The 25,723-nt window shown below is 37.6% G+C and overlaps 1 protein-coding gene across 2 annotated transcripts in view; it reads left to right on the top strand.

The window, feature by feature from the left end:
* The window catches only part of cntnap2 (contactin associated protein 2), an 892,460-nt gene that overhangs the window by 842,729 nt on the left and 24,008 nt on the right, over nucleotides 1-25,723 (top strand). The window contains exons 21-22 of one of the 2 annotated variants that reach the window (XM_031903464.1): nucleotides 9,507-9,600; nucleotides 16,877-16,921. In XM_031903464.1, the coding sequence (XP_031759324.1) occupies nucleotides 9,507-9,600; nucleotides 16,877-16,921 (139 nt within the window). 2 annotated transcript variants of the gene reach the window in all.

Here is a 25,723-nt window from a genome sequence, read left to right as displayed (position 1 = left end):
CTATGCCCACCTCCAGGTCATTAATAAACAAGTTAAAAAGCAAAGGACCAAGGACTGACCCCTGCGGTACTCCACTAACCACACTGGTCCAATTAGAAAATTTTTCATTTACCCCACTCTGTGTAATCTATCCTTCAGCCAGTTTTCTATCCAATTACAAATATTATGTTCTAGGCCAATATTCCTTAATTTGATTATTAACCTTCTGTGAGGTACTGTATCAAATGCTTTAGCAAAGTCCAAGTAGATGACATCAACTGCCATTCCAGCATCGAGGTTCCTACTCACCTCCTCATAAAAGGAGACTAAATTAGTCTGGCAGGATCTGTTACGCATAAAACCATGCTGGCACAAACTAATAGTATTGTGAACTGCAATGTATTCAAGTACCCTAGCCCTTATTACCCCTTCCAAAATCTTTCCTACTACTGATGTCAGACTAACAGGCCTATAGTTTTCAGGCTGAGAATGGGATCCCTTTTTAAATAACGGCACCACATTAGCAATTCACCAGTCTCTCGGCACCATGCCAGACCTCAATGAATCCTGAAAAATTAAGTGAAGAGGTTTGGCAATCACAGCGCTCAGCTCATTTAATACCCTGGGATGAATCCCATCCGGTCCAGGACCATTGTTTTTCTTTACATGTTCAAGTCTCCTCCTGAATTTCCTCCTGAGTGACCCATGCGTCAGTAGCTAAATTACTAGAACTGGGCATATTAAAAGGGAAGCCTTCATTAGCTGGCTCCTCAGATGTATAGACAGATGAAAAATAAGAGTTCAAAATGTCTGCTTTTTCCCAGTTGTCATCAACCAACTTACCCCCCCCCATGATAATAAGGTTCCCACCCCTTCCTGCTTAATTTGTTTACTATTCACATAATTAAAAAATAATTTTGGATTCTTTTTACTCCTAGCTGCAATATCCCTTTCCATCTCTATTTTAGCTTGCCTGATAGCTTTTTTGCATGCTTTATTTGCTTCCTTGTACCTGATGAAAGTTTCTGCTGTCCCAGCTAACTTGAATGCTTTAAAAGCAAGTTTTTTCTTACCAACCTCGAGACTAACACTTTTATTTAGCCATAAAGGTTTTGCTTTGCGATGCCTCTCCTTGCTTACAAGGGGAATATACTGTTGTGTATACCTGCAAAGCAATGTTTTAAAGATGTTCCATTTTCCTATTGTGTCTAACCCTATGAAAAGCCTTTCCCAGTTGACACATTGCAGAGATGACCTTATACTGGCAAAGTCTGCACGTCTAAAATTGAGCGTTTTAGTTACTCCCTTATAGAGCTGTCTCTGCAGCATTATCTCAAAGGAGACCATGTTGTGATCACTGTTCCCCAAATGCTCACCCACACAAATGTTAGAGATAAGTTCAGTATTATTAGATATCACCAGGTCCAAAATAGAATCATTCCTAGTGGGTTCTTGAACGGCCTGAAATAAAAAGTTGTCATTTAGCATATTTACAAACCTACTAGCTTTTTCTGACTTAGCCACCCCATTACTCCAGTCAATGTCCGGATAATTAAAGCCCCCCATAATAACAACTTGACCCAGTTGTGAAGCCTCCTCCATTTGCAACAGTAGCTGGGTCTCATCCCCTCATCTATACGGGGTGGTTTATAGCATACACCAATGATCATTTTCTTTGTGACCTTCAGGCTTCTGAAATTTCTACCCAAAGAGATTCAACGTTTTCATTGGTAATGTCTTTATTACATGGCTTTAAATCTGACTTTACATAAAGACAATCCCCTCCACCCTGTTTAATCTCTCTGTGCCTCCTAAAAAGTGTGTAACCAACTAGATGAGGGATAGAGTAAACTGAATAGATGAAGGATAGAGAAACTGAAAAGGGAATTTGTTGTATGAGTATTCCAGTGATCATATTAGGGTGATGCATGCTATAGATTGAGAAATGAACTACCATAAGACTGATGTGTATTGTAATAGCCATAGCTGCCAATATGCGTGGCAATAAAAAGAATGAAGATTCAAGGAAATAAAAAGATACCTTGGCACAATAAAATTGTCTTCAATCCAGCAATGTCAGTGCAATCTGACAATACAGAAGACAGAGAGGGGTTAGATTTCCAGCATTTGGAAACAGGCAATGCACATACATTTTATGTAATTTGACCTTTTGAGCAAAAACTCAATGCCTTAAATTGGTGCCCAGGGAGACAAATCAAAAATAAGATGCTGCCATGGCCAGGAAGATGAGTAGTCATCAGTAAAGTAAGGAAGCAAATATGTACTGCTCTTGTATTTGTAGATAAAAATGAGGCACAATACCCAGTCTTTCACAGTGGAAACAGGAGAGGCCTCCCCTCTTTAGAAACCCTCAAAACTCCTACCATGTTATAAGGAGCTTGCTGTCTGACATAGCTATGGTGGGCAAGATAGAAGATTAAATGTTGCTCCTGACTAGGTAAAAGGGGCACATTGCAGGGCTCATTTACAGTATGTCCAAAAATGCAGTTGCAGTCCCACAGTTGCATGAAAAGCACTTTTATTAAAGGTTCTACAGTAGTAAATCCAAATCAAGTGCTGCCTATTGATACAGGGAAAAATCTGGAGCTACCACCACCTCCTGACAAGGCGGTAGCTCCAAGGTTCCCTTTCTGCTCAGTATCAATAGGTGTAGCACACTTGCACCTAAAGAATTAAGACTGTTACACACTGGAAATGATGCCAGCTGGTTTTCTTATTAATTCTGCCTGATTTGTGACTAAATGCATTCACTGTTGCATTAATTTTGGTGAATCGGATGCAACTGGGTCAAGCGCAGCGCAAATTCATCGAGTACATCTCCCCCTTTGCAATAATATAGATTTATCATTGGCTGAGAGTGTTTCTTACAAAGACTAGAAATATATATATGTATATAAAATCCATAACTTAAATACTAAAATTCTGAAACATATTCAAACCCTTATTGCCACCTTCATTGTTTCTAATCAAGTTGTATTCTTGTGATAAAATTAGACTTTGCATGCATACATTAGGATCTAATTAACCATAGTGTCCCATTTTGGCCTCTGTGCATTATGGCCACATTAAGACAAGATTTTTTTAGTCTCTGAAACATTTTCAGGCCAAAGATTTGCAGCTGTTCAGTGAGTTGTGTATGAGCTGTGTGTAGATTTTATAAAGCTAACTGTTGCAGAGACCTGGGCCAGCACTGAGCTTTGGGGTGTTATTGTATATTTAATGCTAGCTTAGCAATGTTCTATAATTTACCTGAATAACAGAACATGGAGTGTATTTTATTCAAGGGATGGAGCTGCATTTTTATATAATCCTTTTAAAGTAGCCTAATTATGTACCTTGGAGAAACTGGTAGAAATCTAAGCAGACTCTTGAATATTTAAAAAACATTCACTTTTTATATGCAGGAACCATCTGGTTGCTTAATTATAACACATTAGAGGTGGATTAGAGGGATGCACAGCATATACTTTTTTTTTTTTTTTTTCAAAGAACAGGTCTTTGGGTTGTTGAAGTTACTTGCAAGGTTATGTGCAGTGTTACAGATAACTAAACAGCTGCCGGATGGCACATAATCATTCATGACGGCACAAGCTGTACTACAACTGGTGCTTTGCGTTCTGGTGAGAATGATATGGAAAAATTTGCTGAATACTTTAAATACCAAATTGTCTCATCTTCTGCATTGTTAATTTATTCCATAAATAGAGTAGCCTAGAGAAACTTCATCCTCTTCTAAAAACTTCAAAGTGGTGCAAGAGTATGTCAAACATAGTGTATGTACAGCATTCCAATAATGCCAAGACAATATTCTTTGTGTGAAGTGAGGATGAGGGGTGTAAATACAACCTTCTCTAAACACCCCACAATCAGCAGTTGCTTATTTTGGATATTGACACTGTCACTGACAAATTACTCTGGTAATGAACAATCAAGCTTGCACTACCAATCTGAGAACATTTTATAATCTGTGACAGTTAATAATGTGTTTAAGTTGCCCTTGAATATGTGTGAATAATAGAATTTAAAAATGCATTTAACTTCCCCTTGAAAATGTGTGAAATTGAAAACAAGAAATACAGATTTGATTTCCATCCCTCACATCCATCAAATTTGAGTTTCAGAGGGGTCTCCTACTATAAAATAAATACAGATAAAACGTAAGCCCTACCCATAGGCATTAAAGAGATACTGACACCAGAAATAAAATCTTTTTTTACATCTATCATAACACTGTATTTGCAAGAACTTTAGAATGTTGCCATAAAAGTATTTGCCTGATGCGTTTACATTCCTTATCTGATCCCCCATGTTCCTCTATGAGGGGGCTGCCATATTTGTGCAGCAGGAGGCCATTAGCATTAGAAGCTATAACTGACAGGCTGAGAAGGGACAGTCAGGCTGGCAAAACAGTCAGGTTTATGAACTTCAAGTAACAATTACGTACAAAAGCAAACCTGTCAGCGAAAAACCGTCAACATAACCTATAGGTAACTTTTTATGTAGATTCATATTTTGAAAGGCAGTTTTTTCGTGTCAGTATTACTTTAAGGCAGAAACCCTAGAATTGGAGAAGCTGGCCGTCTGGGTTTCAGCATGGATGTAGAGCACACACTGACTGTCCAGTAAGTGCTCCCGTGGTTTTAAATATGTTTAGAAACCCTAGAAACCCTATGATTAACAGTTTTTCCTAGTGATGAGCGAATCTGTTGTGAAACGGCAAAAAATCCGTGAAACATGTTTGTTTCGCCCATTTTGACTCAGCTGCGTCCTTTTTATGTGACACACGGCAAATTTTCCGGCGGCAAATTTTCTCAGAACTTTCACAAAACAATTTGCCAATGGCAAAATGCAGAAATTCACCACGAATCTATGCCTGGTTAAAAAATTTTCTCACCACTAGTTTTTCCTGAAACACATCAGGCTGTTTGCTTCCCAGCAGCTATCTATGTTTTTATACCTAATGGAATAAAGAACTTTTTTTAGAGAAAGGAGTGCAGCCTTTTTTCCTTTTTTAATGGAGTTATGGCACTGGAGCACTGCGTAAACATGGCCAGCACCCATCTCTAATCCTTTGATACTGTGAGAGTATGTAAGAAGGGGTGAGTCTGTCAGAGGCAGGCCAAGCCGGCCACCTCGCCCCCACCTCACGTGAAGGTGTTCTTCTCTCATGCAGGCAGTTTAGTGTTGGCTTTAAAGTCATTACCATTTCCACTATAAGAGACCCCTTGGCCTTTGGTTTCCAGAAAAAAGAGCAGTGGTAACTAAGCCAATCTCTTTTCCCCTTTATAGTTGGAAATAATTCCAATCAATGTTATAGGTTACACTGATTCATACAGGGCACCCTGCTTTGGGTCTATCATTGAGTCAGGGCCCCCTTCAACTAAAAATAAAGTTTCAAATATAAGAAAACAGTGCTTTATCATCCCCTGTCATGATTTCAAGAAGAAAAATAGAATACCTATACATTTCTTATGTACAATGTAATAATCCATAATAGACTTCAGCACCAAGGTTTTTTACTGCTATCTTTTTTTTGCTAAGCAATGCTTACCTGCTTCTAGAACCATTTCAACTGTGCATCCAGGGCCAGATTTGTAAGCCGGGTGCCCCCTGTCCTTCGCCCCAACCACCCCCCCCATGCGCAAACTTGTGGATGTCTTTACAATCGCATACGGAGCAGTGGGGGAGAGGTCCCCATTGCTCCATATGCTAGAAAAACTTTAATATTTTGGTGCGGCGGGGCCCCCCAATTTGTGCCGCCCTAGGCCCAGGCCCGTTGTGGCCTTTCCACAAATCCAGGCCTGTGTGCACCCCACTAATCTGGAATTGTAAGTCTGAATGTAAGGGTTCAGCTAGAATGCCTATTGGCCATCCTTTATCATGGGCATCCGCATAAAATTTTCCAGGGAGGGGTGAAGTTAAGTAAAAGCAACATCTTTTTCTACAGCCTGTATATAATAACCAGGTGCCAAGTTTGTAGGATATCAGTTTATTGGCAAAGCCTAAAGATGTTCACAATTTACACAATTGTATTACTAGGGGGAACTGTTTCAGTAGAGAATATAAATAATAAAAATTTGCTGCGTGATGCACTGTGAACATTTTTTGGCCACATGCACTTTGTGAACACACCCCTAAATACTGCACCTATTTTACCAGAATATACCCCAGACATGCCAGTATAATTGCTACAGAGAATTAATTTGAATCATATTAACCACAGTCAAGCCAGTATAATCACTTAAAATGAATAATCAGCCTGTTAACCTGAGATGTTCTGCTGGCATAATTACTACAGATAATGGGTATCTGCATTTTAACTCCATACAAGCCTGTATAATTACTAAATAAAATTGATAATCTGCGTATTAACCCAATATGTGCCATAATAATTACTGCAGGAAATCAGCATATTATCATAATCAGCATATGAATCACAGATGTGCCACTATAATCAGTGCAAAAATGGCAAATGATTACTCCATTAACCCCAGCCAAGTCAGAAATTAAAAATGGCAAATGAGAATTCCATTAAATCCAGCAATGCCAGTAAGATGTATACATCTTTCTCTTTCTGCCTTGCTCTGCCTGGCTCCTTTAAAAATTCCAAGATGGCCATGCATTCCACAGTATAATGTACAGCCATCTTGGATTTTTTTCCTCGAGAAGTAGGGAGCTGAGAAGAACCTAGGGCAAGCAGGGCAAGTGGGACAGTGAGTTGTGAGTTATGAGCTGTGAGGTATGCAAAACTCCAGGGGAAGGCAAGTGCCACCCCTTACCCCTATTTGCAGAAATGTTTATGAGAAATGTTTATCATTAATCTGTTCATCCAGAGGAAGGCGAAAAACCCCACTTGTGGCTCCTGCCAAGTTGCCACAAGAGGGGAAAAAATTCCTTCCTGACTACTAAGGGCTATGGCACATGTGATGTTTAAACCCCAGTGATGCTCTAAGGGAGAAATCTTCCTTTCCTGTGACTGATTTTTGAGAGCACCATGGTGGTGAAAACATCAAATGTGCAATAGGCTTAATGGCAGTCGGACTATTGCCCTGGAAAATCTAGATATCCCTGTATAAATGGTGACAAAATAAAAAAGGATTGTTGCATTGTCTTCTTGTATAAGGATTAAATGTAAAAAATAAAATAAAGCAAAAAAGACAAAAAATTAAAAAAAAATTAAAATATCTTAGATGACATAGGATAGGAAGAAACAAGTAAAAAGGCTTAGTACTAAACTTAGTAAAAACAAAGTGAAACAAAATAATAAAACAATAAAACAAAAAATGTCTTGAAGGCTTCTTCTTCTGTGTTCTTCTGGCCCTGACACACTGCATCTCTCTTTCAATATAGTCACTTACCTGAGCGGGTTTATCTTCTGTCCTCTTGCTGAATTTTACAATTCAGTCACTTACTTGAGTGGGTTTATCTTCTGTCCTCTTGCTGCATTTTACAATTCAGTCACTTACCTGAGTGGGTTAATCTTCTGTCCTCTTGCTGCATTTTACAATTCAGTCACTTACCTGAGTGGGTTAATCTTCTGTCCTCTTGCTGCATTTTACAATTCAGTCACTTACCTGAGTGGGTTAATCTTCTGTCCTCTTGCTGCATTTTACAATTCAGTCACTTACCTGAGTGGGTTAATCTTCTGTCCTCTTGCTGCATTTTACAATTCAGTCACTTACCTGAGTGGGTTAATCTTCTGTGTTCTTGCTGCATTTTACAATTCAGTCACTTACCTGAGTGGGTTAATCTTCTGTGTTCTTGCTGCATTTTACAATTTAGTCACTTACCTTAGGCTAATGCCAGACGAAAAACGGAAAAACGCTTGCCGAAAATTCAGCAATACGCCTCCTACTTGTGCCTGCACCTGTATGAATAGAATACGCTCGGGTGCAGGCAGATGTAGTGGAAATACGAAATACAGGCACATGTAGGAGGCGTAGGGCGGTATTTCCGCCCTACGCCCTATGCCTCGTCTGGCATTAGCCTTAGGCTACTGCCAGACATGGCAGATTCTCAGGCTGCGAATAAACGCAGGGCAAGTATCACCCCTATTGCCATCACATGGAGCAGATTTTGGCATGGAACTGCATACTCAACCAATCTCACACCAAAATCTACTCTGTGTGCCTGCACCTAGGCCAATGCAAAAAAAAGCATTTTTCTCATGTTGTGTATTAATTTTCAGCAATGGGGTACCTTTGTGTAAATATTCAGTTTAAAAGTAAGCAGCTGCTTGTAAATAGTATGGGAAAATATAGCATTTTTATAGTGGTACATTAACGGATTTTATTTGGTTATCTGTTAACCAAATGTAACCTCTGTAAGTCACTGTAAAAGCACACAGGATGGGGAGAATAAAACACTCAACAATAACTGTGAGATGCAGGGTAATTAGGTTCTTCTTCTAGCTTAATAATGTTCCGGAAGTCCGAGGAGGTGTCTCTCAAAAGCACCAAACACATCTGTGTTTTAATTCCTCCTCTATTTTAGACTATTGTATGTTTTAATAAAGTTATTTAATTTAAATTCTTCCAAGCCAGAATGTGTTCCATGTTTAAAAATCTCTAATAATAAGCTATGTGATGCTTTGGAAACTAAATAATCCAGGAAACTGAATATTGATTTGTTTCCACTAGGTGTCACTATTGTCTAACATATGAAACAGCACTAATAGCTAAAACATCTGAAAACACATTTCTAATAAACAATATACATGAGATATTATACTCAATTGCAAGCTCTATGGGTATCAACTCACTTTGGAATTCTATTTGTTTAGCACTCCCTGTCATTAGGGTAATAATGATCCACTCCATTGCTGAGATGTTATTACCTGTTACTCATTAGGGTAATAATGATCCACTCCATTGCTGAGATGTTATTACCTGTTACTATTTAGTGTAAGAATTAAAAGAAATCAAGGCCTGGATAATTTGCCCCAAAGGAAGTGGAGTTAGTTACCGTCTCTATCATCATAGTTGGACAAAGTGAAGCTGAGTGGTAGCTCTGTGCACCTTTACTAGGCTTCTCAGTAGTATTGGCCCGAACCATTTTCACTACCCTGTGTTTAATGAAGTAGACAAACCATTAGAAACAGCTGGGGATTCCCTGGAGCCCTTTCTATTTGGGAAGCTGCGTTGCACATAATTTGTTACAGTGAGAGTCATGGTGGGGTCATAAACCAATTATTATTGATAGATATATGGCACAGCATTGCCTCTTCTGTCTACCCCTAGCTCCAGCCCTGATATGGCTGGTTACCCTTGCAGAGATAAAATGTATGGAGAGTGATGGCCAGGTTAGCATTGCTGATATGCAGCAGTAGGCTACTAGCTTTGATTTCCAGCAAGGGCACTATCTACAAGAAATGTGTAGGTTCTTAGCCTGTTGTTGTAGTACTACATAAGTATACCCAATGTGTAGTTTGGTATATCACAGGCATGTTCTTTTGCACAAAGACTTATTGCTCCCATTTCTCATATCTGTCTCACTTTTTCTTTTAGCTTGATCACTACCCACCGGCAGTCTACAACCTTCCTTCTGCCTCTGACACCCAGTTTAATGGACCAAAGGCCCTTTTCCTTGGGAAGGTTATAGGTAAGCAGCACTTCCATGACAATGTGATTCTGTGATTAAGTAAAAATACCAAGAGAAATAAATATTATAGCAATTTTCGGCTTCCCTATGATGGCCAGAGCCATCTTTAGTTTAGAAAGTGTTAAAGTTATATATGATATGTAAATCGAGCACACCTAGATTTATCACCTAAATCACCACGCCAAACAGTAGTGTGTGAAGAAATACACTCCAAAGTTATAAAAATATATATAATATCTGATTTACATATAAATATATTAGAAGAAATCACTCTACAAATAACCAAAAAAGTGGGGAGAGGAGAGGGAAAGTACAACTCTATGCCTTTGTCTATAAATAAAACATTACCTAAGTAGTCTATCAATTACCTGGAAAACAGAAACCACATTACAGCACTTACAATGGGAAAATCAACACCTTTTATTATGCTGTGTAAAAAACTGCATCAAAATTCATAACACATTGGCAGGCTTTGCCCCTTAAAAAACGGCATAAAATCAGCGTAACTGTTTTTTTTTTTCTTTCACCAGAACTTACGTCAAATAATGGTGTAAAATCTGGCGTTCAAAAGGCGAACTTCTCTATTTATTTTACACTGTTTTTCGGCAATTTTTATTTTACACAGCATAATAAATAGCCCCTTACTCTTTAGGAAAGGTGGAGACTATTTGGCCCTGCACTCCATACACACATATCCTTTATGCTGAGTCACTAAAGCAGCTAATAATTCCTGCCATATTCCCCCAGGGGTCTTAGAATGTAAACAGGCATTCTCTATAAGGCTAATGTCAGACGAGACATCTGGCGTATATTTTCACTTGCCGAAAATATCACCTCCTACCTGTGCCTGCACCCGAATGAATGAAATACGCTCAGTTGCAGGCACATGTAGCCGATATCCGCCGAAGATACGAACTCTGACTTTTTTTGGCAGATATCGACTACATGTGCCTGCATCCAAGCGTATTCCATTCATTCGGGTGCAGGCACAGGTAGGAGGCGGATGGTGCTATTTTCAGCAAGCGAATTTCGGCTTGCCGAAAATATACACCAGATGCCTCGTCTGACATTAGCCTAAATCTTCCTCTATTTGGTCTTCAGGCCCCAAGCACAACTGTTACCCCCCACCAAGGTAGCTAACCACAGAGATTGGGAATCACTGCCCTATATACTGTTTAGTCCTGTATGTTTAAGATCACTAAAAGTTAAATGATATGCCTTGCTTTGAGCCATCTATTACTAGTAACTATGATCTAATTAGAAACAAGTCTACTGTTTAAATTATTTTTTTACTACACTACATACTGCTAAGATCCCTTATCCATAAAACCCCAGGTCCCATTCTGGATAACATGTCCCATACCTGTACAATGAGCGTTTCTGAACAATAATTGTTTAACCTGCAAGTGCACCTGCAGGGTCCAGGACATTAAAATTATAGTCATTGAAATAATGGGTACAACATTCAATGTTGTAAATCAGGGTACAACATTCTATAGGGAGTTCTTTTTAGAAAGGGTTTAGAGTTCTAAAAAGAACTCCCTTTAGAATATTGTACCCTGAATAGAACAGGCTTTGATCTTGGGCCACTGGGGTTCTTTATTTACAGTCTAAAACTGTTAATATCTTTGAAACCACAAAAATTACAAAAATAATCCTAAAAGTGCTCACTCTCAGTAAATGTATTCAGTTTGTTTTTTGACGTTTATATCTGCTTTAATTAAATGTTTTGGGGTTTTTTTCAAATGTTTTAAATATAATATAGTGAGCACAATTTTTATTATTAAAAAAATAATTTCTTTAGTATATCAGAGTTCCAATCCATCATTGATTGGAATATGTAAAGTTTTAGGTATATAGGGGGCTGGGGATACCAAACCATTCCTCTTCTCTTACTTACTCATGCATTTGTCTGTGCATGAAGTTGGGGAAGCCCCTGTCCCTGTGAGCTGTACAGGAAGGAAGGCCTGCAGAAAGAGGACGTGATTCTGTAAGGTACCTAGATAAATCCATGTAAATAGGGAACACCAGTGGCACAAGATGAAAGTCTGTTCTTTTCCGGGCACAACATTCTAAAGGGAGTTCTTTTTAGAACTCTGAAGAAATTGCCACTTCCCCAGAAGATCAGAGGTCAAATAAAACTTGCTATACACATATACATTGCCGTCTTTCTAGCAGAGAACATAGTGGTAAGGTTGTTCATTTGCATCACTACTGTTAAGAGTAAGGATAGAAACAAAAAGACTGTTATAGTCAGATTCAAAGAATGTTAATAGTCAGACTCAAAACACCCTTACTGATATTACCACTCCTTTAAGGCCACCTGACCAAAAACATGTCCAACTGGTTTTTACCCACCTTTTACCACATCTTTGTAACAAGATCCAGGGACATTTTGTCACTAGGCCTTTGCACTAAATAAAATCAGAGGACAAAATAGCAGATTTTGCGTATATGATGGGTCCATACAGGAACAGATGCCCAACTTTGTTAAAATTCTACAAATTGACTTAATCTTTGTATTGAAAGTGTAAGGAATCTGCATTTGCCCTATTGTGGTGCTGGGAATAGATTGACTGTTACTATGACAGATGTGCATCTTATTGTCTAGGTAATTTGGCACAATGTTTGCGAAATGTACTTTTTACAGACTTTATTGGCTTCCCTGTTTTTATCCTTATTCAGACTGCATCATTCTTTAAAAAAAATGAATTGGTGATAGGGAGGAGCTTTTCTAATCCCTAGCTGTAAATTACCTGCTGCAGATCTGTTTCTCTTTTTGAAGCATTTGACCAGGCTTCTTGCAAGGAAGAGTCTCTGATTTGATCATCACAGATTACTTGGTGGTTGTAAGGAGGTGAATAATACTTTAAATGCACAGTAGGTGGCAGCAACCCCTCAGTTTAGGCCATGGTGGGTCTGGCTTAGACCTTTTTGACATAGCCTCTAATTCTAGCCTAAGTACAACTCTGTGGCATCTGCTATTGGGCTAGCAAGTGACAGAAGGGAGGAAGTGAAGCTTAGCTGAGGGGTCAGAGTTAGGCTAGTCACAATGAGGAGTGTAGGGACCCATAGGGTTAAGCTCCCTATGGTGTTATCCCTTATCTAATCTTATCTGTACTGTTATAGGGCAGAGCCCTCTACACTCAGGTTACAGCTATTAGGCTTTCCCTAATAGGTTTAGCCCAGGTTGACCACTCCCCTTGGCAGACTATATAGTGTCTTGCACAAGGAAGTGTCTTCCTCTCTGGCTGCTGTTGTCTCAGGCTTCACGTCATTGAGCCTGGAGGCATAAGGCCCCAGTAAAGAGAACCATCTATTCCTTAAGTCGGGGACAGGGCCCCGTGAACGAGGTAAAGCCAGAACAGTCAGTTTTATGTAATAGCACCCTCTAGAAGTGGTGAGTACAGTTAGTCTATTTAGAAAGGGCAGTTAATAGCCCCAACCAGGAGTTGTAAAAGGGTTTAGCCTACCCCGGCTCTGTTGTCGTTCTTTAGGGACTGGTTTTATTAGACGCCAGGTACCAGGTTAGGAGCTCTCCCCTGGACCACAGTCGGCCGGAACACTCCCTACTGAAAGGTCTTCATCTCAGGTATCAGCTAATCCCCTGTGCATCCTCCAAGTGGGTTATTCTGTTCCTTGAGTGTCACATCTGCTCTATTCCATTGTGACCAATTCCTATACTGCTGTGTCTGTGAGTATAAACCCTGCTGCACTGTTTAGGTTGTGCCTTGTCCGATAAACTTGTACTATAGTTCATCATAAGAATCCTCTGGCGTCCATCATTCTCTATTTGCACCACACACCTCAGCTAGTTGTAGTTCTACTACACCCTCGCTCCATCCTCATTCTCCCATATAGCGGAGGCTCACCATTTTGTATTAAGTGTCGCATGTAACCCATGCTCTCCATTATACTACTAGCCTGGATTTGTCCTTAAATAGGCCAAATAGGTGTTACAGGAGTGTAATGGGGAATGGATAGTGACCCTGTGGTGAAGCCAGTTAGGAAAATACAGTTTAGGAAATAGGGTTAGTGTGGACAACCTGGGGTAAAGTTACTGGTTCAGCTTTTGGGTGCCAAGAGGCAAAAGTTAGTCAACAGGGCAGTAAAAGAGTGTAGTAGGTACTGTGAATGTTACTCCCAGGCATTTAAAAGTAAAATGGTAGTAAAAGTAAAGAGTGAAGGCAATACATTTAAGGTTAATATATGGAATAGATGCTATTGCGGGTGACTAACTGTTCTGAAATGCCTTTCCACTGACAACAATAGGATTTTCTAGTGGAAAGGCCTGCTCATCTCTTTGGCTTTCCGAAGTAGCGCAAAGTTGCCGGCAACTCCTATTGTTTCTAGGATTTCGGAGTGGTTAGGCTTCTCACAGTAGCAGAGATCTATCGCAGGCAACTAACTTGCTCTGTGGGACCTCAGCCTTAAAAGTGAAAGTTGATTGTGAGTCATAACCCCAACATGTGCCACCCTCATAACAAAAATGTCACCAAAACACAAAAGGAAATTGAATTGTTTTTTGATTCATTGTCACTAGATTAGCAAAGAAGTAGACTGATCCGAACCTTTACATTCTTAATAGGATATTGCAGGTAAAATACCTGTTCCCATGGAGTGATAAGATGTAGTATTCATATGTTTTTGGCAGTTCAGCTTGGTGTCGGAGTGTGACTGTGTGGTGATCGGTTACTATAGATGGTTAGACTTTATTTGGACTTTATTGCATAACTACAATTGTTTGGTAATCACAAATAACCTTCAGACTCACACTTCCCACTTATAGGGTGTACTCACATATGACTATCACTGTGTGATCTGGCAGGTCAGCCTATTGCATACTTCCCAACTTTCACTGGACAATCCAAATTTTACTAGCTCAGCCCTCAGTCCCAGATTATTATTGAAAAGGCCCTCATTTCTCTTTGATGAACACTAAAAAAGATACAATGTTTTTCAAACTTAATTTGATAAGTAGGCTTTTAGCAGCCCAGAGCCCAGACTACTTAACAGTCAACACCTGCACTTAGATACAATTGTAACTAATATGGTAAACAGGTCTCTTGGGGGAATTGAGATTTGCATCTTAAAGGTCACAAAAATGGGCATAGTCAAAATATTTTAGGCGCGTTACATGCACAATTTTTTTTGTCCCTCTTTGCGTTTTTCAAATGTTGGGAGGTTTGCTACTGCCTGAAAAAAGGATTACCTTGCATTTGGCCAAATCAGGCTGGTCAGCCAATTAATATATTATTTTACTATAAGCTTTCTTATTATATGAGCTTTCTTGACATCCAAATTGGTCATTTATTCCTAGCATAATTAAGTACTAAAGTAAAATTCCAAACAAAACATTTTAATATTTCATAAGCCACAAAAAAGACTGACTGCAAATTGTCTACTGTTCTCTAACATATTAAAGCTGGCCATACAGACGTGGATAAAAACTTTCATATGTGTTTCACATGATTCTTGGACTGCATGTCGGCTCCGAATTATCCTTTAATAATTGTCATCCCATGGCATTTAGTCAACTTGACAGGCTAGAAAATAATGATAAAATCTGCGCTGGTGTCCTTGGGGGACCTACAGTGCAGTCTCAGGAAGTCACTTTCGTACTATTGGTGTCTGCCAACTAGTTCATGTTTAAAACATCCTCCAGTGTGTTATTTTTAGTACTTTATCCTACAATTTTAATCTGAATGTTATTTTTAGATTGTTGCATTTAAATGTTTGTCGGAAAAAGACTAAAATCTGCACATGTATGGCCAGCTTAACAGTTAAGTAAACTGCATCTTTAAAGTGAACATATGCTATGGCTTAATTGTATGTATAAATATATTGGAGATTGGTAAATCACATTAGAGTAGTTGCTAATAAACTTGGGCAGGGCAAGTAAACCAAGTGATTACCCTGGAATCCCTCCAGAATAGAAACAACTAAGGACCAATGGTAAGAAAAGTTCAAATTGTGTAGCACCAGCATAAATCAGCAGAGGGATAGAGAGATTTTCCACTTTCTAGCTTTCATAGACCTTTTCTTTTGAGGCTGTTACAGGGCAGAGGCAGCAGACTGTGTGCAAAGCAGTTTTTATTGGATATATTGTAATTTCTGTGTATTGCTGTCAGGTTAATTAAACCCTGCATTCTGTATGATTGCATTGTTGACCATTCAATTTTGCCATTATTGATCCTGAGGTAATAACTGTGCCCTAATTGTTCACATGGGGGACTTTCCTAAAGACTCCCCACAGAGCATCAAATTAAGCATCTACATTCCCACTCAATGCAGCCTCTATTCATTTCCTAAAAGAAAGGGATAATAACAATGCAGACTGTCAGGAAGAAATCCAGGCCCTTTACAATGTCCTTGAGGCAGATCAGTGCCGTTCAATAGATTTCAGCCAGCTCTGGCTGCCCACATTAGCTATTCTCCCAGCCAGGCTGCAGCTAGGGAATAAGAAAGCTACCATGATAAATGATACTGCAGTAGAATCTGACGACATAATATGAAATGTATATACCTGCATTACAGTAAATGTCTAGCAAAATAGTTTGAATAAAATATTGTTCTCTAATATCTGAAATTCCAAAATTAATGTGATTAGAATTCAATATTTGTTTTATACAGAATCAATCTATCGTTACAAATATTTCCCCTCTCGAACCTTCTTAACCACTTCTGTTTAAACTGCACATTGGTGACAATGTACCCAGAAATACTGTCCTTTAGACAAACTTAATCCTGTGGTCCTATGTGCCATTGCAATAAGAAGCCTGCTGAATCAATAATGTTAATGATAGCTTAAAGTAGTAATTGAGCAGAAATACAATTTATTTTCTCTTTAATGGCATTCATTTAACACTATCTTTGTAATGTTCTTTCACAATTTCACCCCTCATTTTGTCTTGACTTGAAGACTTACAATGCTTCTCCAAACCAGGAACAGCTGCTCATTCTAAAATAAAGTAGTTATGTCAAAATTAAAAAATGAATCATTACTGGAATACAAATCACATCCTTCAAAAATTCTAAAAGACATGCAAATCCCACTGAGACTGTTATGGTTTGCCACAACAAACATGTAATTAATGTCTGTCATGAAACAAATTTATAATATGCACTTGTGTATATAAAGGCTAACTCATACTCAGTAGCTGCTTTCTTATGCTGAATCAAGTTGGATCTGCGGCCTTCCAGAGGCTGTAGTGGAGACTTGACAGCTGCAGTTTGTTTATCCTGTAATAAACAGTTTCTCTTCTATTGCTTGCAGAAACTCAACAATTTGGGGGCCAAAGCCAGCATCAGATATTGAAAGGTACTGAAATGAATGAAAGAAAGAACTTTACTTGTCAGAATACTGTTAATTTGTCTTAAGTATAAACATATATACAGTAAATGATCCCACAAAGTCTTAGCACTAATGAGCCCTCTAGAAGTTTCAGGATATTCAGGGTTTAAGTTTTATTTAAGCTTAGTAGAATGCAGTTGTATCGGTTAGCCTAGCAAGGTTGCCATCTGCATTCATATTATGGCTTATACAGCAGGTTACACAGCCTCTCCTGCCATTAGGCAAGGTTTATATATAATAAAGTATATTTTGTTCAAGTATATATCAAACTATCTGGCCTTCTGGCTGGGCAGATAGATTCAAATGATCAAATGTAATCGGAAAAAAACAAGGAAAATGTAAAATTAGGGATCTCCGTGCATTATAATTTGGTGGGTCCCCAAAAAATGGTGGAAACTGAAAATCGAAGGATGTAAAATTGAGCTTTCATTATATTATTTAGTTCAACTTTCATCACTTTTTACTTTTTGCTTTTGTTCATCTTGGATTTTGGAGTGTGGTTAACAAATTAGGGATTTGCTCTGCATTGTTGAAGCCCTGGGAAAGTGTTGGCTGACCCCAGGGGAAAAGGGGCTCTCCCTTGCTGTGGAAGACTGTGGACCTGCAGGTTTTATGGCCAGGGGGTTGGGTACAAAGGTACCTCCTATCTTGGAGGCGAAAAAAGTGCCTGAAGGTCCTTGCTTCCATAGGCCTGGAAATCAGGGATTGTCGGATCCTTTCATTTTTAAGGGAGGGCACGTTTTTTCTGCATCCTTTGTGCATGTTTTGGAGCACTAGGGAAGATAAAAACATGCATTTATCAGTATGACCTATTTATGTGCAGCATAATGCTGAATCAAGGTATCTGTGGAATAGTAAAAAAAAATTTACAACCAAGGTCAGTAAATGACCCTACCATCTTAACAGAGTCAGCTCTTAACAGGAAACTGCAGTCCTAGTCAATGAGTCATTGAATTTATATGTGCAAGTACTGCATATTTTTGCTTTTTACCTATAATAACATAGTATTCCTCACTGAAATGTGCATTCTGCAAATTGACTTGAGGATAAACATAAATACATTTCTTTATTGAATAGGAAATCAAAGTTCTCGATAAAATGTTAGTTAACACTTTATTAATTTTCCACAGACAAATAATTTATATTGTTTGTTTCTACCTCATCTAAGGGGCGTAAAGTACAACTGGATTCAGAATAGAATGGTGTGAGAAACACACAAAGTTTAACTTATTTAAGGTTCTCCACAGTAGATCACATCCATTGCCATGCCTTTGTTTACTTTCACATGTTCTAGTCTCCTACCTCCTGACTCAACCAGCCATCAATAGTTACATTATTAGAATTAAGCCTATTAAACAGGAAACCCTTATTGGTTCCTCAGTTGTGTAAACAGACGAAAAATAACAGCTCAAAATCCGTGCTTCCCTGCTCTCATTAACCAATTTACCTTCCTCTGAAACAAAGAGACCAATTTATATTTTTTTTTTTAGCTAAAACTCAACAGCACAAAAACTAGATAAACGTGAATGTAAAATTTCAGAATCAAAAAGCTGTTTAAGGATTTTTCTTCAATGCAAGTTTTTTGTTTTTAAGTTGATAAACTCATTAAAAATAAGCAGAATGCAATTGCACATTTGTTTTTTTTTATATTTATAAGTGATCAAGTTTTCAAAATTTCTTTAATAAAAAATAGTGCACATTCTAGTTTGGTATATTTTTGTGTTTTTTTTATAATGATTTCTGATAAAAATGACTCTAAGGGGCAAAATCAAAATGTGTTTTTAGATTTTAATACATAAAAACTCAGCCATGTTTTATTCATTCTTATGGGATTTTTAGAAGTGTATTTATCAAACAGTGGGGCTCATTTATTAACACTGGGCAAATTTGCACCTGGGCAGTAACCTATAGCAACCGATCAGTTAGGGTTTACAACCAGCTGCAGGTTGAACACTGAAAGCAATCATCTGATTGGTTGCCATGAGTTACTGCCCAGGTGCAAATTTGCCCATTGTTTATAAATGACCCTCAGTGAGTTCTAAATTTCACCCATTGATAAATACACTTCTAAAAATCCCATAGAAATGAATAGCACTTGGTTGAGTTTTAGGTATTAAGTTCTAAACTCACATTTTGTTAAATCTGCCCCTTAGGGTTCTACCCCTTCCAACTTCTTTTTACTATCTAAATAGATAAATATTTTCCTGAATCTACAATTTTATTGTTATTAATATTTGTAATCATTTATCTATTTGGAGCTTTTTATATTCTTCTTTAATGAGCTTATTTATCAATTTTCGAGTTTGTGAATTCAAAAGATTTTTTTCTAATTCAAATAAACTCGCATTTTAAAAAAAATGAATACTTGCTTATTTATTAATATGGAAAGCTCATTTGAATAAAAAAAACTTGAATACCTCCACTCGAAAATATTTAATTGAAAATATGGCTTGACTTTGTCTAGGACTTCTACATGAACCAATCTTTTAGCTGCCGAATTTTTACACTCGATTTTCCGGGTTTTTCGCATTTAATAAATAACAGACATTCAAGTTTTTGAACCATGACACAAATTTTAATGTAAAAAACTCAAATCATGAACAAAATTATATTTGAATGTTGATAAATCACCCCTAAGTCTTTCATTCTTACTAGGTTTTGGTTGCTAAGGTAAGTGGACCCTAGCAACCAAATAACTGTTTAATTTCTAGACTTATGAACTCCAAAACATGAAACTGAAATAGTTCAAGCAACACAAAAATAAAATTGGTCAAATCACAAACTTTCTTAAATACCACCATCAACATCATCAGAGAGAAACTTCCAAAGATTTGTCAACATCACTGGAGGCACTGTTTTACTTGAGCCTCTGAAAGTTATTTTTCTTTCTTTTTACCTCAAGTGATCAACAAGCATGGTAATACAGGTATTGGACCCCTTATCCGGAAACCCATTATCCAGAAAGTTCCATCTCCCATAGACTCCATTTACATTTTTAAAAATGGTTTCTTTTTCTCTGTAATAATAAAACAGTACCTTGTGCTTGATCCCAATTAAGATATAATTAATCCTTATTGGAGCCAAAACATTAATACTGGGTTTAATTACTGTTTAAATAATTTTTTTCAGTGGTAAGAGATCCAAATTACGGAAAGACCCCTTGTCCAGAAAACCCCAGGTCCCGAGCTTTCTGGATAACGGGTCCCGTACCTGTACTTCAGAATAACTTTTGTCAGTTAGCTTTTTTTCTTTCTGAATATTTTACTAATTAAGAAAATGACTCCCAATGCATCTGTCTTTTATATCCAGGTTTCATTTATGCAGTTCTGCAATATTAGTAAATTCAAAACTTTCATACAAAAATATGATCACTATAGGCTGAAAACCTATAATTGGCTTGTTGGAGGTGTTAATAAGATGCTAAGATATATAGCAGCCGGAGAGCCACAGGCCAAAAACCCTATCTTAACTGGTTCAATTGTTCCCCATTCAAACAGAGAGAAGCCATCTAAATAGGAGGTAATGGAGAGTACTCTAGGGAGAAATCCGTGACATAAATGTCAGCTGAGGAAACATGTAAAAAGCCATGAAATTCTATTTCTTTTAGAATCACATTGTTAGGAGCCCATTTGACATATGCATTTCCGTCTCGCTCATCTGGCAGCTGTCTTGCACATCTTGTATGGTGCATACGCTTTGGCCAGCTCTTTTATTATTGTACTTATTCTGAAGCTTTGGGCTTAATGAGCATCATTGTCGTCTTACTGATCTTTTATTTTCAAGACTGCTGGGCCTGCTCAGCGAATTCTATTATAAAAACCTCTTGCCAGTATTCAGCCTCACAGCCCATGGCTTTATACTGGCTTACTTGGGTTCCTTATCGTATAATTATTAAATATATGTGCAAATTGGCACAACCTAAGTTGGTTAATTTCAGAATACAAAGCTTTTGTGTGGGTGCAGCTTCCCCCAAAATATATATTCACTATATCCAAGTATTTTTTTTTTTAGGCAATGCAAATCACGGCAAAATTACTAACCAAGATCAGTCGGTGCAGTGTTTTGTTGTTTTGTGAATATTCTGACAGATAAAAATGCTTACCCAGGCTTTGCACATTGTCTAAAGAGTCAAATTTCCTCTGTCTTTGTAATTGTAGTTTCTTAATGTACAAAGTACCATTAGTTTATTAGAGGTAAAAGGAAAACTGGAATATGAATTCTGAATTGTTGCTTTAATAAAACTCTTTGTAAATAAAGGGTTTCCAAATAATTAATAACATCCCTGTGTTTCTAAGAGGAAGTAAATGTTTCTGAATAAAACCTTCCAATAAAGTAAAGGCAACATGGCTTGCTACCCTAGCTAACAAATGAAATATCCCCCCTTTGGGATGGAGTAGAAACTAGACCTGAGCAGATGGTACAAATTTAGAACAATAAAACTATCTATGAATGGCCTGTGGATCTGCAGCCTGCAAATATTTGCCTGCTCTCATAGTTAGCTCAGACATTGCCATTCAGAGATCCACTTGTTTTGCAGAGATGTCAATAAGCCCCATATCATAAGGGAGATAATGATCCACTCCTGTTTTTTTTTAGACCTTATTTCAGGTTATGATTTAGTGTGAAGACGAATTCAGGCCTTATAAAACAAAGCAGGATCATTATTTCCCTCATGACACAGGGTTGATTGACATCTCTGGTTTTGCCCTTTTCCAACACTGCAGAGATGTATTTACAAATGAAAGCACTCGGGTAAGGCCCCACAAGGCAGATTGTTAGGCTGACAATCTGCTTGAAAAATCCTATAATTGTGCCTGCACCCCAAAGTATTGAATGTGCAGCTAACATCCACCAACAAACACCAAGGGGCCCATTTATCAAAGTACAATTGCCTCTGAATACAAAAATATCGCATTTTTTCGTACCTTGTGTGTTTTCGCTGATTTTTTTTTTAACCGTATTGTCGCAACAAGTACAAAAGTTTCGGATTCATTCAAGCTTCAGTATCGTGACTTTCCTTTGGCCAGGTTGTAGTGCCATTGAGTCCTATGGGAGGCTTCCAAAATCATGCACAGAAGGATCAAAGTCAGAAACGTTTTCCCGCTGTTTACGTTCGCTTGGATACAAAAATTTAGTGACTTTTGTTTCTCCAATACGATTTTATCGTAACTAATATGATTTTTTCATAACATAATTTGCGATCATCAGAAATTATCGTATCTAATCCGACTTTTACCCATTTCGGGATTCAAACTCGTACTTTGATGAATTAGCCCCTTAGTCTTGTGTTATCGACATGACAAGGCCATCTCCCATACAGTCAAGTTTGATTATTTCCTTTATCTCTGTAATAATAAACAGAAACTTGTACTTGATTTAACTAAGTTGCTACGATATGAGCTTACTATACTATATTCTAGCAATTATATGTACGTATGGATGCTGCAGCTATGCAAATGAACTTTTCCTGTGGAGCTATAAGAAATCATAGCGTATTTAAGTTGTATAATAAACGATGTGCTTTTATTGAACTCTCTTATAGACACATGCTTAATCCTTGTCTCTTACTTAAAGGCAACACCCTTTACTGACTTGTCCCTGTTTATTACAGTTTATTTCCAGGCCAATATTGCTGTAACAAAGTCAATCATCTTGCTTTCAACATTTAACTGCAGTGTTATTAATGTGTGTTTATCTCATATGTATGTGAATCATTTATACAATAATATTCATATAAATATACATGCTTATATTTATAACATATATCAGTTATTAAAATTTCAAATCATTTTCTTTTGTGGATCAGTCCTAACATTTTCAAGGTAAAAGGGCAATCATTAATTTATTACAAGGAATAAAACATGTACCCTCTGGATTTTATAGTTTCCCAATAAACATTCTAAATTACTAATTCTAATGAACATTATAAATTACAGTTATAGACAGTGTAAGTATTTCACAATGATCTTAGAAAATATGTAGTGGCTAGACTATGCCTAGACTAGGGAGGAATCCAGTCCATGATTTATACTCCACCCACCCAGGAACAACTAGGCACAACTGGTCCCTCTGCTCCATTCTCTGTTTTGCACACATCCCATCACCAGCATCCCTGAGAACAGTAACAGGCTGAATTCTGTTAGACTCTGGATGCCAGTGACTGGCTGAGGGATGCTGCGGAGACTCTCTAAGCTTCCTTAGACAAGCACTAATGAAAACCTGCTAGTGAGCTTTGCAGTGAGAGGCAAGAAAGGGAAGGAGACAGTGAAGGACTGGTGAGTAGCAAATATTCCTTTAGTAAGTTGGGTAAATATAGGAAAAAATGCTACTATCTGTGTTTTATAGTAACAGAGTCTGTGTTATTAGAATTCCCCTAAAAAAAAACAATCATGCCTGTTGCCATAGGAGTCGTCTGGAGATCAAAACCTATTTGTGTTGTATGATTTCCTATCAATGAGCTTTGTGTCTTTAATATAAATTATGTTACAAAGATCCCAAATAAGCCACAGCACTGACAGTACAATTAGGTGAATAAAAACATGAAAAGAAAGGGAGTCCTGACCAAACAGGGATGTAAATTTAATGCAGGGATACAGTCAGCTCCACGTGAAACCCTTTGTCCTTTCAGTATATCCCCAGGTAAAAGAAGAAATCCAATAGGCAGCCCTCTGGGGAGAGAAAAGGTTTGTCATCATTGATGATGATAACAAAACTGATTTAAATGTAAGTAATTTATGGCGTACGTCATTTATTGTGGCATAATGGAAAAATAAAGCCCTGTTGCTTTAAAAATAACTTTCTTATAGGAATGTGTTAAATGTTGTAGAAATGCTTTGTGGCATTTACATTTAAACAACAATGCCCAGCTTTGCCGCTGTTGCCAATAGTGGAGGTCTCAAGTACATTATTATTAGCTGTGCAGGGGCCAAATTCAATGAGAATAATATTGTGTGGGGACAGTGGCATGAGGGGTAGCCTATAATTTATTTGTATTATGCTTCCACATTATTATGTTGTAAATCCTTACCCGGTGTCCTATGGAAGTAAATAAGTTAATATCACAGAAATATATATTCCTTAGCGGTATCTCTTGCCTATGTATAACAAATAGCTCTATATTAGGGATATCCAAACCAGCAGTCCAGCCGCTGCTGTTAAACTGCAAAGCTCCATACTAGAATCTGAAGTTCAAGAACAGCCAGAGGACCACAAGCTGTATATGCTTTTGCTTAAGTGCAGGCATTGGCAATATAAACACTTCAGATGTTGTAGAACTACAGCTCAAAACCTCTGTCCATCAGATCAATTCTGTTTTGTTTGTAATGTTTAATTTCTTTAAGTGTTTAATCTTAAGTTAAGGTAATAAAAATGATGGACACCTTATGAAAAAATCATATCTCCCTAAGCATTCCAGATAATAGACCACATACCTGTATAATGTAAATGGGATTGTTTATTATACAGAGTATATGCCAAGTCACTTATCAAGTATAAGGAAACAACTTCAGAGCATTTTCAAAACACAGTAATCTTTATCAAAACTCATGCAAATTTAATAAACATTTACTTTAATAAAACTTTTAAAACCATATATTTTCATACAGTATATAGTCTTTCCTTGCCACCCTATGATGGGTGCAGTGTCATGATTTATATTTACAGAAACATTCTCAGTTTTTGTAATACAGATGAAATAGAAGCCTCATATGAGCCTGGGGAGTCGGGGACCTAACAGATTGAAGTGTAAATATTGATGTTTTTGGTATCTCATGGAAATATCAACAAAATGCATAATCTATTGATGTTTAAGTCTTTGCAGTAACTGCCAAGCTCCAAAGCTTTAAGAAATCAGTGCACAAGTGATACACCTTACTATCACACTACAAGCAGACATCATACAAAACATGCATTCCTCTGCATTTCATGTATTATTTTCTATATTTATTACAAAAGACAACACTGCATGACCAATTGCATTTTAAAACACACACATTTTAACCTGTCACCACTCCTAGTTGTCCCTGGTTTTACTTTAGAAGTATAGTATTATTTGCTTTAGCATACTTAATGACCCTAGATGACTGAAAATATAACTTACTAATCTACAGATGAATTGTTTTTATACTTGGAACAGTTCATGATTTGTTGGTCTAGTCAAAGCAGCAAGACTGAACACATGACATGTACAGATGGAGAGCCAGTTACGTCAGCATGTAGCTGCATATATACTTGCATATTCCATCTGATGATACAATACTAACAGCATTCGTGGTGATGATATTGGAAGACTAACCCTATGTCTAATAACAGGTTAATCATGTTTCTTTTATTAGTAATCTGCTCTCCATACGCACAAAATCTACCCAACAATTGACTTAAAGGAGAAGGAGCGGTTTAAGCTTTATCAGAAAGGTCAATGTAAATACAGCTGTAGGCACTAGTGATGAGCAAATTTTTTCGGTAGGCATGAATTCTCAGCGAATTCCTGCATTTTGCCATTGGCGAATAGTTTTGCAAAACTTCTGTACTCAGGTATGGTAAAGCTTTCTGCAGGATAAATATAGTGTTCTAGCTTGCACTATTGTAGTTAATCCATTGGCAGTAAAATGCAACAATGATTTTCCTTTTCCTTTAAGACATTCTTTGGTCAGTGTTAAAGCCTGGATTGGGGTAATGTGCAAACTAAAAAAGTTTATGCAGAATCCTACAGAAACTTTTAGTTTTGCCCATTTAAAGGAAAACTATCCACCCAGAATGAATACTTAACCA

Source organism: Xenopus tropicalis, chromosome 6 (genome assembly GCF_000004195.4).
Source record: "Xenopus tropicalis strain Nigerian chromosome 6, UCB_Xtro_10.0, whole genome shotgun sequence".
In the NCBI taxonomy this organism is placed as follows: domain Eukaryota; kingdom Metazoa; phylum Chordata; class Amphibia; order Anura; family Pipidae; genus Xenopus; species Xenopus tropicalis.
Note: the sequence above shows the minus strand (reverse complement) of the source record. Positions and strands in the feature narration are given on the sequence as shown.